Consider the following 11,211-nt stretch of genomic DNA (forward strand, 5'->3'; position numbering starts at 1 on the left):
TCTAGTGAACGCCATTATCTCTCTCAGAAATGCAATAACTTTAATTGAAAAAGACTATCCCATCCAGAGAGAGTAGTAATTTTAACTCATACAAGATTCAAATTAAGAACAGACTTGAAATTTTAAAGGCATAAAGGACATCAAATTATACCTTTACGAAGGTGGCTAAACAATGGCACTACAAAAACTCACCTATACTTCCTGGAAACAAAAAAAGGTAACACATAACAAGAGAAAAAGGTCCATGGATTCATCTTGGTTCACCTCAGAAGTTGCGCCTAGGTCTTTCCTCTGCAACATTTACTCTGATTGCCCTTCCATCTATACTCTGTACAATTCAAATTTCACAACTTTTTGTTAGCATTTGATGATGAGTCTCAGTAACTGGAAGAGTATGTTTGAAATGACTTCCAAAAAGGATTTTTAAAAACGTTCAAAAGTGTTCAAAAGTGTTAAAAAGTGTTCAAAAGTGTTAAAAAGTGTTAAAAAGACGTTTTTCAGCATTTGAAAAATCATTCTAAATCGGTACACAAACTTCGTTGTCTATGTTGTGTGTTTAAGTGCAACTCAATTTTCATACCTGTCCATCCAGAGCAGCAATGGCATCATTCATTCCAGTTTCATCAGCCATGGTAACAAAGCCAAAGCCACGAGAACGGCCACTGTCCCGGTCGTAAAGAACCCGAGCATCTACTACTTTGCCATGTTCACTGAAAACCTGCTCCAAGCGTGCATTATCAACATCCCATGGAAGATTACCTACATAGAGTCTGTAAGCGGATTGAAATGTTCGAGGTGTGGGTTCTGGCCTAGAACCTCTTGGGGCAGCCTTATTTACCGTCAACAGCCTCCCTGATAAGTCCTACAAGCCCAGAAAATACAATTTATACACGGAAAATTCTCAAGAAGAAAACCAATTGATATGTTGAGATACTTCAGAAACAGCCCAACAGAGCCTCTATAGGCCAACTTCAAGCTCATAACAAATAAATGGCATATCTAAGAGAATTATCAGCATCAATATATGTAACATGTAACAGCCCAAGCCCACCAAGAGAAGATATTGTCTCTTTGTGCTTTCCCTTCCTGAGTTTCTCCTCAAGGTTTTAAAAAGTATATGCTAGGGAGAGGTTTCCACACCTTTATAAGAAATGTTTCGTTTCCCTCTCCAACCGAGGTGGGATCTTATAGTAAAGATGGACAAAAATCTCATCATCAAACATTCAAACCAACAAAAAGTTACAGTTTGTGCTACAATTCAACGAACTCATCAGTCAAAAGTTGGTCCTTATGGCTAACTCCTAGACTACACATCCAAGCACTCAGATTCATGAAAGAAGATCGTTTAAACTCCTCAAAATTAAACCAATAGGTTAAATGCAGAGATAAGCTTGATAGTAAATGCTTCAACAAAAAAAGTTCAAAAATAAAGATAAGGTTTCAAGAAGAGCACATCGTTGTTGAATCATGTGTACAAGATAAAGTGAACATCAAGATCTTACATAACGGTTTAAGGCATCCACGGCTTTCTCAGCTTCTTCAACAGTACTCATTGTCACAAACCCAAAACCACGACTCTGGTCTGTGTCTCTGTTGTAAACAACCTACAATCCACACACACAACCAGATGAAAAGCTTAAACCAAAATGAACAAAATCACATTGAATTCACCAAAGTCTTAACACTCACCTCAGCAATCTCCACAGTTCCAACCTTCTCAAAGAGCATTGCTAGCTTTTGACTATCAACGTCATAAGGCAAATTCCCAACGAACAACTTAGCATCTTCATTTGGTTCAACATAAGACCCTTCTTCTTCCTCGTCCTCTCCCAACTCCAAAAGCCCCCCTTCGGCCTCACTTCCTCCAACCTCTTCGCCTTCACCCCCCCAACCTTCTTCGTCGCCGGCGAGTTTCTGGTCAATGGTGATGGTGTCGTCTTCTTGGGCCACAGAAGCAATGAGGGAAGAAAGATGGGGTTTCTTCTTTGAGGGGAAAAAGACAGAGGAATGGGAGGAAGAAAGGTGAAAGGGGATGAACTTGGAAGGGAAAGAGAGAAAGGACTGTGGGGCTCTGTAGGTGAATACAGAGGGCAGGGATAGAAGGCAAGGGTCTGCCTTGGATAAGGGTTTCAAAATAGAAGTGGCAGAAGTAGAAGCCATTTTGTGAAAGTCGAAGGTGGGAGAGGAGAGGAGGAGATTGAAGAAGAAGGGTTTATAGAGGAGAGGCCTAACAGCAACGCGGAGGAGGTAAGGATAAGAGAGGCAGTGGGCGAACAGAGAAAGAGATGGCCTCTCTGTTCTTATCGCCTAACAAAATATCGCAACAAAAACAGAATGAAATGGACCAGACATTCGCGGCAGATTTTTAGGCTCCACACAACAAAGTCCACTCATGTTCCTTTGGGCCTCAAATCTTTTTTGGCCCATAATCTTTCTTTCTTTTCCTTTTTCTTTTTCTTTTTCTTTTTCCATTTTCTTCCTTATTTATTTTTATTTTTTTATTTTTTTAATAAGCCATCCCACTTCTTAATATTTTTTATATATTGATAAGTATTCGGGTCAACTTACGTGTACCTGAGTGCTACTCATATCAGCCTAAGTTCTTTGGGGAAGATACCTAGGAGTAGCCGACCACAATTTCATTAATGGGGTTTAATAGAGTTCATGTAAGAGCTCAAACCCACCGCTAGTAGATAATGCCCTCTTTAAGCTTCTCCTCAAAGTTTTTAGAATACGTCTACTAGAGAGAAGTTTTCACACCTTTATAAAAAATGTTTCATTTTCCTCTCTAATTGACATGAGATCTCACAGTTCGACCGAGAAAAACAAGTGAAAGAGGCATCTTCCATTCATATCGATTTAGGTTTTTTCATATCAAGAATTGTCAACTTACGCATACCTCTCAACTAACACTTATCATTAAATGGTAGGGTGTGATTCTTCCCGCAAGCAAAATATTCCTAGTAGTCACTCTTAACATGCTCCCCGTATCAATATACAAACTTTATATCTCTTGAAATGGAACCATTTTCAAGCTTGACCATTAACAGTCCACTTCCAGATTCATAGGTAAACTCCTATTCTTTCATGTTCATAGGTAAACTCCTATTCTTTCATGTCAACTACACATCGGCTCGGTTCGGTGCTTGAGTAGGCTCCGAATCTGTCACAGAATCGTCCTATCTGTGTGATGGTGTCTTGTGAAACATCCATACTGTGGCTTATAAGAGTGTGGAAACTTCTCCCTAACAGACACGTTTTAAAACCACGAGACTGGTAGCGATAAGTAATGGACCAAAACAGACAATATTTGCTAGCAATGGACTTGGACTATTACACTAAAGTTAGCCTACAACTTAGTCCGCTAATCTCTATAACCTATAGGAATCAATGGAAGCGTATCTTTCTGTGAAGTGGTAGGTAGAGTTCAATGTAGCTGGTGATAATGTAATGAGAAGTCGAGTTTCACTGCCCACTAAAGATATTGTAATTACATTCAAACTAATGCAAGAACTAGTTTTCATAAAGAATTTGAGGCGCCTGTTGCTTCCATGAGGCTTAACAAACATCATTTCAAGACATTTTATGGAACGTCGTGGAAAAAACTAATGATATTTACAAATGATATCATACTCACCACGTCAACGACACCTTGTACTCGAGCAAGAAGCTGGAGTTGATGTTGGACATGAGAATTCAGCAGGGAGTTTTTGCTAATAAAGCTTTATCCTAGTTTGGATAAAGCTGCGGCATATGGGGCACGACTCAAGATCCTGTCCACATTCACAGCATGTCTGCAGATAGTAGAAGGTAAGTGTTCTTTTGGGTAATGTTTCATTCAGCCAGCCATAAAAAACTTGGCAATGCTATTACCTGATGTCCACAGCCAAAAGCCATATCCTTTGCATTGGTGATGCAAATGGGACAAGTCTGCACCAGACAGTGTAAAAATCTTCATTTCCGTTTCCAATTATTGTACCAAGTAAAATGCAAACAAAGGTAAAAGAAGCATTTACATGGTCATCAGAAACTGAACTTAGAGGAGGCGCAGATCGGACAGGAGCAACTCCACCATTTGAGGGTGGTGTTGTGCAAGAACTGCTCGTGTTTGAGGTCTTTTGGGTGCTAGGACCGTAACGAGGAGGCGGAAGAGGAACCCGGTCGATTGCCTTCCCTCTACTGGCACTGGTGGAGCAATGAAAGAAAATATGGCTTAAAAAAGAAAACTGATAGGAATACTCTACTATATTACTCTGAAATCTTGTTATTACCCCAAAATATCAAGCTCTATTGTTGCTTTATACTGAGAAGGTATTTCCATGAGTGCTGAAAGAGCGAATTCCGCTTCCTTTCTTGATCGATCCATATTTTTCAACATTATATCTGTGAAATTCACAAACTGCAGAATCGAAGTGCAAAAATAGCATTTCTCAGATTGTGTTAAAGACTCCAAACAATAACAAAAGCAAGTTCAGCTCAAGAAGCAAACAATACTTACTTGGAAGTTATCGAAGGCTCGAGCTGGGATATTGTCATCAAATTCCCTCATCATGTCCCAAGGTCCATCTCCTACTCCAACTAGTATAATCGACAGAGGGTATTCACTGTAATTCATTATAAAGTTAGGGACGTTACGTGGTATGGGATTACGAACAACGCCATTTCTGTCCATTTTAGATAACTTGAACCTACCTAGCTTTCACAATTGCTTCAATGGTTTTCTTTTCCTGTGAGCTGAACTGCCCACGCTCAGTATCAACACTTCTTGTAACCTGTCAAAGAGAATACAAACTATATTTTTCAGCCACCATGAAAAAATTTGTCTCAGTGTTGGTACCCGACACAGACATCAGACAGGCTGGAGACTCTAGAGACCACATGAATAATGAAAATCACTGTTCACTCGCTGATAATGCCCAATCTTTACCACTAATATTAAACTTGTATTACATCATGATAACGGTGAGATCCCACATCGGTTGGGGAGGAGAACAAAAAAATTTTTATAAGGGTTTAAAACCTCTCTCCCTAGCAGATACGTTTCAAAAACTTCGAGGGGAAGCCTGAAAGGGAAAGCCCAAAGAGGACAATATCTACTAGCGGTGGGCGGTGGGCTGTTACAAATGGTACCAGAGCCAGACAACAGGCGATATGCCAGTGAGGAGGTTGAGTCCCGAAAGGGGGTGGATACGAGGCGGTGTGCCAACAAGGACACTGGGCCCCGAATGGGGTGGATTGGAGAAGGGAATGAGTGTCAGCGAGGACGCTGGGCCCCAAAGATCAGAGTGGATTATGAGATCTCAATTGGTTGTGGTGGAGAACAAAGCATTCTTCATAAGGGTGTGGAAACCTCTCCCTAGAAGACGCGTTTTAAAAATCTTGGAGGGAAAGCCCGAAAAGGAAAGCCTAAAGAGGACAATATCTATTTGTGGTGGCGGTAGGCGGTTACAAATGGTATCAGAGCCAGACATCGGGCGATGTGCCAGCGAGGAGGCTAAGTCCCAAAGGGAGGTGGACACAAGGCGGTGTGTCAACAAGGACGCTGGGCCCCAAAGGGGGTGTGGATACAAGGCGGTGTGCCAGCAAGGACGCTGGACCCCAAAGGGGGTGGATTGGAGGTCCCACATTGATTGGAAAAGGGAACGAGTGCTAGAGAAGATGCTAGGCCCCGAAGGGGGTGGACTGTGAGATCTCAATCGGTTAGGGAGGAGAACAAAGCATTCTTTATAAGGGTGTGGAAAACTCTCCCAAACAGACGCATTTTAAAAACTTTGAAGAGAAGCCCGAAAGGAAAAATCTAAAGAGGACAATATTTGCTAGCGGTGAGTGGTGGCTGCAGTTACAATAAATTTCTGAACAAGCAGTGTATTGGTTCATAAATTAAACGGACCGAACTCTCAATTTAATCAGCCACGATAATGAATGAGAAGGGCCCTGAAGATTTTTACATCCTTCAAAAATTAGAAATTTTGACACATTATTTCTGCCTATGATCTACACTCGCTGCACTTGCAATTTTTGTTTCTGTTTCTCAGACTCAAATTAAAAGGTACCATACTTCCATGGCTCATTGTGAAACTAATATTGTTTATATAGTTACTCATTTCTTATGTATCTGGGAACAAATAGGAAGATATGTTATAAACATGAAGTCCAAAACAATCAAAATTGAAGTCGGTGGGAATAGAGATGAAAGTACCTGACCATCAGCTATTATTACCAATACATGGTACTGGCCGCCACTTTGCTCTACAATTGTGATAGCCATTTCGATAATAGGGGCAAATGATGTTGGCCCTGTCCCAGAAATGAAATTATGGAAGTATAGTAAGTAGAAGCTAACACAGAAGTGTAATAGCAAACAGACAGCTGCAACCTGCTAGTCGAAGATGAGGCATGAGTTCCCGGTATCTACTCAACACTTCTTCAAATCCATTACAGAATCGCTCGTCTGGATAAAAACTGAAAACCTCTTGGTCATGAGTTGATGCTGCCAACATTTAGAGTGACATACTTCACCATTGTTAATTTGAAACAAACATGTGTTCAAAATATAGATCGACTGCACAAAGAAATACCATCTCCAAAGCCGAAGCAAGGGATCATATTATCCTCATCGAATGACGATAACGTTTGCCCAATAATTGCTATTGCTTGTTCATAGGGATTTGGCTCATCTCCAATGTGATGCAAACTTCTACGGTTAAATGATCTTGCACCTATATAAAAGGCATCATTAGCATGTGCGCATGCTATTAAAGTGATAGATCATAACATTGAATAACCAAAGCAAGGATGAACCTGTCCACTCGTTGCTCTTTGTGAAATCTATACCAACAATAAGATTTGAAGACTCCAGGCCAGCACTAGCCAACGCTGCAGTAACCTGTGAAGAGAATCCAAGAAACATAAATAACTTTCACGTCCAAATATAGTGTTGATAAAAGTCTTACAACGCGAATTACAGCTAGACCTGATCTAAACTATTGTAGTGATCATCTATCCTTGAATATTTCCTCTCCACCCTCTTTCTTGCCCCTGGGGCCTGAGTTCCTCCATACCCCGGAGTCGGAGGAGCAAATTGATACTGGGGCGTGGTTCTTGGTTGAGCATATGCCGACTCCGGATAACCGAAATGACTCCACTGCTGTGAGCTAGACCGACTAGACGAAATGTATCTTGAACTTCCCTGCTTAGAACTTTTCCCTCCCATCACTTTACAAGAACTCTGCAGAATGAAGGTGATTGCAAGTATCATTAAGTGGAAAATCTCATAGTTTTTACATATTGAGGAGACAACATTTCACAAATCAAACCCCAGAACAGAAAAGAGGTTTAAAATCAGCAAGAGTCCAAAAGGTAAAGATGATACTGATTAATCCGAGAACTTTTGCAAGAAACCCAAATTTCCTAGAGGCAATCCAATTCCAACCCTCTTCAAAATAAAACGAAACTCGAATTTTGTAGAAGCAATGCTAATATTCAGGCTCATTGATTTGACAAAGATTTGGGTTAAATTTCACGAGATAAGCAGAGAATATAACCATCCACTACTCTAAACAAAGTCGACCTAAACAGCTGCATTTTAAAGTTTCAGCCACATTCCCTCACAGATCAGAGCAAATAACAAACATCCAGAATTCCAAATACAAAAATTCATCAGCAGAATCCAATCACGGAAGAATATAAGAAGTTGAAAAGGGGAATAAAACTTACAGAGCTGGAAAATGAGGGCGCAATTTGAAGAGCGAACCGAACTAGTTCTTGAAGAAGATACAAGTAGAGAAGCAAGGGTACTGCGATTGAAACGAAAAAGGCGATGAGATTAGGCGATGGCGGAGAAGTTCACGGCCAGGGAAGCAAGTTTGAGAAGAATCGATAGTGATGGGTGTTTCAAATACAATGGATTGCTTCGTGTACTATACTTGGCGCTGGTGAATTTGTAGGAAGATTCCTCCGCAGCCAAAATGAAGTTGTTCTTACTGATTTGCCAATTTACTCGCCGATTTTGGTCGTACACTATGGCTCCATCCTTCATTTGTTTTAGCAATTTCAAAAGTTATTCCCATATCGTAAAACCGAATCTTAGGGGAAAAGAAAAGCTTTCGCATTATTATTAAAGTTTTGACTAAATGAAAACTTTATGATTAAAAAAACAGATTTAGATTTCGTAAATCATGTTTCTTCTACCAATAATTGGAAGTATTATAGTATTTTTTTTTTCTGATTTACAAAATTAAAAAAAAAAAAAAAAACAGGATTAAATTATTTCACTTCTCCCTAATTAACACGTTTTTTTTTTATTTTGTATTTAAAGTGTAGTTGACTTACACAGAACCTTAGTCAAAGTATATATTATACGAATGTACAATTGAGCAAGCTTATTGTGTCCAGTAATCTTTTGATACATAGTTGTAACAGCCCAAGTCTATTTGTAACATATATTGTCTTTTTTGAAATGTTTATTACAAGGAATGTTTTTCCTTCTCCTCCCCACTCCATATGGGATATCTCACAATTCACTCTTTGGAGGCCAGCTTCCTCATTGTCATTGGCAGCCGCCCTATATTTGGCTCTAATACTATTTATAATAGTCTAAGCTCATATTGTTCTCTTTTGGCGGTTATAAATAGTATTAAAGTCGGTTATCCAAACGTGGGAGACACTAGTTAGAGTAGGACTAGAACCTCTCCAGAGTAAGACACGTTATTAGTGGACTTGAGCGGTTACAATAGCAGAGCATACTTAGTCATTTTATAGATCGATTAATCTCACGACATGCAATAGAACAATCTAGTCATACGTCGTGATTCCCAAACATTCTCATACATCCCATGCAGTATGAGCGTGTTACGATGGACGCAAGAGATCATGATTTGAAACCCGCTATGGAGGTGTGAGTGGACAGTAACATAAGTTTATGATATAACCACACAGTACAATAAAACCCCACAACTGATGTGTGAGTTGGACAGTAAGTAATTCATGTTTGGTGTCGGGTGCCTCTAACAAGGAGTTGCCATTGCCACGAGTGGAAACTTCCTATGAAGGACTACCCCAGGCAATCCAGACATGTCCAAATCCTCCCCAGCCGCTCCATTAGGCAACTTCCACTCAAATTTATGCACCACATTTGCTAAAGCTATCTCAATTACTGGCGTCACAAACGCAATTCCAGGACACCCTCTTCGCCCTGCACCAAATGGGACTAACTCGAAATTCTGACCCTTAAAATCCATCGAACTCTTCATAAACCTCTCCGGTCGAAACTCCTCTGCTTCTTCCCACACCTCTGGGTCTCTTCCAATGGCCCATACATTGATCATAACCCGAGTGCCGGGATTAATATCGTATCCCTTCACCTTAATGTATTGAATCGATTCTCTGGGTACAAGAAGTGGGAGTGGTGGGTGTAGCCGCAACGTTTCCTTGATTATTGCCTTCAAGTAATGCATCTTTTCTATATCCTCCTCCTCCACATACCCTTTCTCACCCACTATTGCCTTGATCTCACTCTTCAATTTCTTCATGCTTTCTGGGTGTTTCAACAATTCTGACATTGCCCATTCTAATGCTGTGTATGTCGTGTCTGTGCCTGCTGCAAACATGTCCTGTAATCAAAATCACAACCAAACTAAAGTGAGCCAAGTAATAAGTTGATAGCTTGAGAAGAACAGAGGCGGGGCCTTACCAAGATTAAAGCTTTTATGCTATCCATTTCAAGAGGGAAACCAATGGAGTCCCCTGTTTTGATACAGAGTAGAGTATCCACCAAGTCATTGTGTTCATCTCTGTTCTCTGGATGGACATGATCTTGAATCACTCTATCTAAGAAAACATCCAGCTCTTTGGCTACCCTCTTCGCTTGGACGTCCAACCCACTAATACCATCAATCCAACCCAGCCATGGAATGAAGTCTCGAATGCTAAAACTCGCCATTGATTCCCCAAATTGCAAGAGAAGGGACCTAAACTTCGTCCCGTCTTCACCAATCCCATATTTTCTCCCTAAAGCCACCCTGCAAATCACGTCGTTGGTCAGTCGAGAGAAGAGTTCAGTCAAGTTAACCGAAAGTGGATTGTGTTGGATGTAGTCGATCATGGCTTTGACTTCTTGTTCTCTAACACAACGAAATGATTGGACCCTGTTGTTGCTCAAAAGGTGGAGCACGCCAATACTTCTTATCTGCCTCCAATATTCGCCATAAGGAGACATCGATATATCTTTTGACCCATAAAGAAGCTTATCAGCCACGCTTGATTTGGGTCGATTGGCAAAGATGAGATCGTGGGTCTTCATGATATCACGAGCCAGTTGGGGAGAAGAGACCACGATGGTGGGCTTGGCGCCCAAGTGAAGGAGAAACAGAGGACCATAGCGACGAGCATAGTTTTGGAGAGTGATATGAGGAAGGCGGCCGAGCTTCAAAAGGTGGCCGAAGATTGGATGCTTTGGCGGAGATGGTGGTGAGGCTTTTGATGTGTTTTGATTGGAAAGCAGCCATTTTTGGAGAAGGAAGATCAGGATAAGGACGAAAGCAGTGCACGAAATTGGATGAAGAAGAAGAGTCTGAAGAGTTTGAAGAGTCTCCATTGCTCTCTCTCTCGCCTAATTTAGAAATTGAAAGATGTGGCTGTCTATATATATAATGATTTAAGGAATCAAATCCGAGGAAATTGAGAATCTAGGCTTTAGAATTGTCACCACACATATTTTTACTCGAGACCTGTGTCCGTAGATGAAGTGTCTATCTCGTATGGCTCTTATGAGACTATATGTTGTCTTACTCAAGAGGTGAGCTGACTCAAAATGGCAACGTAGATGAAGTGTCTATCTCGTTTGGCTTTTATGAGACTATATGGTGCCTTACTTAAGGGGAGAGCTAGCACCTCTTAAGTTCATAAAGTCACCTATGTTGAGGACGCGACCCCTCACCCTTATCCCATCTAGCTAATGGCTTGTATAACGTGGGTCAAATTGTCCTTAGAACAAGAGATTTGACAAGAAGGCCTAATTTAACGCCTTTCATTGTGGTATGATGGAGGAAGGGATGTTCTAATAGATGCTCTAGGTGATTATGGGTATAATTTATGTTACAATTTTCATGCAACCGTAGGAATACCTTTTTGAATAACATATGTGAACGGGTAGACATGATTTATGTGTTAGAGACAATTGATAGATATATTTTTCTAATAGAGCATGCATCA

General features: G+C 40.6%; 3 protein-coding genes across 3 annotated transcripts; all 3 read right to left on the minus strand.

The window, feature by feature from the left end:
• Window positions 1–62: 62 nt before the first annotated feature.
• Window positions 63–2,293, minus strand: LOC111437894 (28 kDa ribonucleoprotein, chloroplastic). The gene is made up of 4 exons (XM_023075967.1): window positions 1,690–2,293; window positions 1,503–1,604; window positions 581–862; window positions 63–328 (listed from the first exon to the last, which is right to left on the minus strand). The coding sequence occupies exons 1-4, from the start codon at window positions 2,158–2,160 to the stop codon at window positions 266–268; spliced, it is 918 nt and encodes a 305-aa protein (XP_022931735.1). The 5' UTR covers window positions 2,161–2,293; the 3' UTR covers window positions 63–265.
• A 1,150-nt stretch (window positions 2,294–3,443) lies between these two features.
• LOC111441135 (E3 ubiquitin-protein ligase RGLG2-like) lies at window positions 3,444–8,060 on the minus strand. Its single transcript, XM_023078070.1, has 12 exons — window positions 7,717–8,060; window positions 6,974–7,228; window positions 6,802–6,886; window positions 6,579–6,719; window positions 6,377–6,490; window positions 6,200–6,297; window positions 4,693–4,772; window positions 4,499–4,604; window positions 4,272–4,399; window positions 4,017–4,185; window positions 3,874–3,930; window positions 3,444–3,794 (listed from the first exon to the last, which is right to left on the minus strand). The coding sequence occupies exons 2-12, from the start codon at window positions 7,211–7,213 to the stop codon at window positions 3,714–3,716; spliced, it is 1,299 nt and encodes a 432-aa protein (XP_022933838.1). The 5' UTR covers window positions 7,214–7,228; window positions 7,717–8,060; the 3' UTR covers window positions 3,444–3,713.
• Window positions 8,061–8,814: 754 nt separating this feature from the next.
• LOC111440879 (cytochrome P450 71A3-like) lies at window positions 8,815–10,607 on the minus strand. The gene is made up of 2 exons (XM_023077705.1): window positions 9,692–10,607; window positions 8,815–9,611 (listed from the first exon to the last, which is right to left on the minus strand). Exons 1-2 carry the CDS (start codon window positions 10,592–10,594, stop codon window positions 9,006–9,008), a joined length of 1,509 nt encoding a protein of 502 aa, XP_022933473.1. The 5' UTR covers window positions 10,595–10,607; the 3' UTR covers window positions 8,815–9,005.
• Between the last annotated feature and the right edge of the window lie 604 nt (window positions 10,608–11,211).

The sequence above is a fragment of the Cucurbita moschata genome, unplaced genomic scaffold, assembly GCF_002738365.1.
Source record: "Cucurbita moschata cultivar Rifu unplaced genomic scaffold, Cmos_1.0 Cmo_Scf00003, whole genome shotgun sequence".
NCBI classification, from domain to species: domain Eukaryota; kingdom Viridiplantae; phylum Streptophyta; class Magnoliopsida; order Cucurbitales; family Cucurbitaceae; genus Cucurbita; species Cucurbita moschata.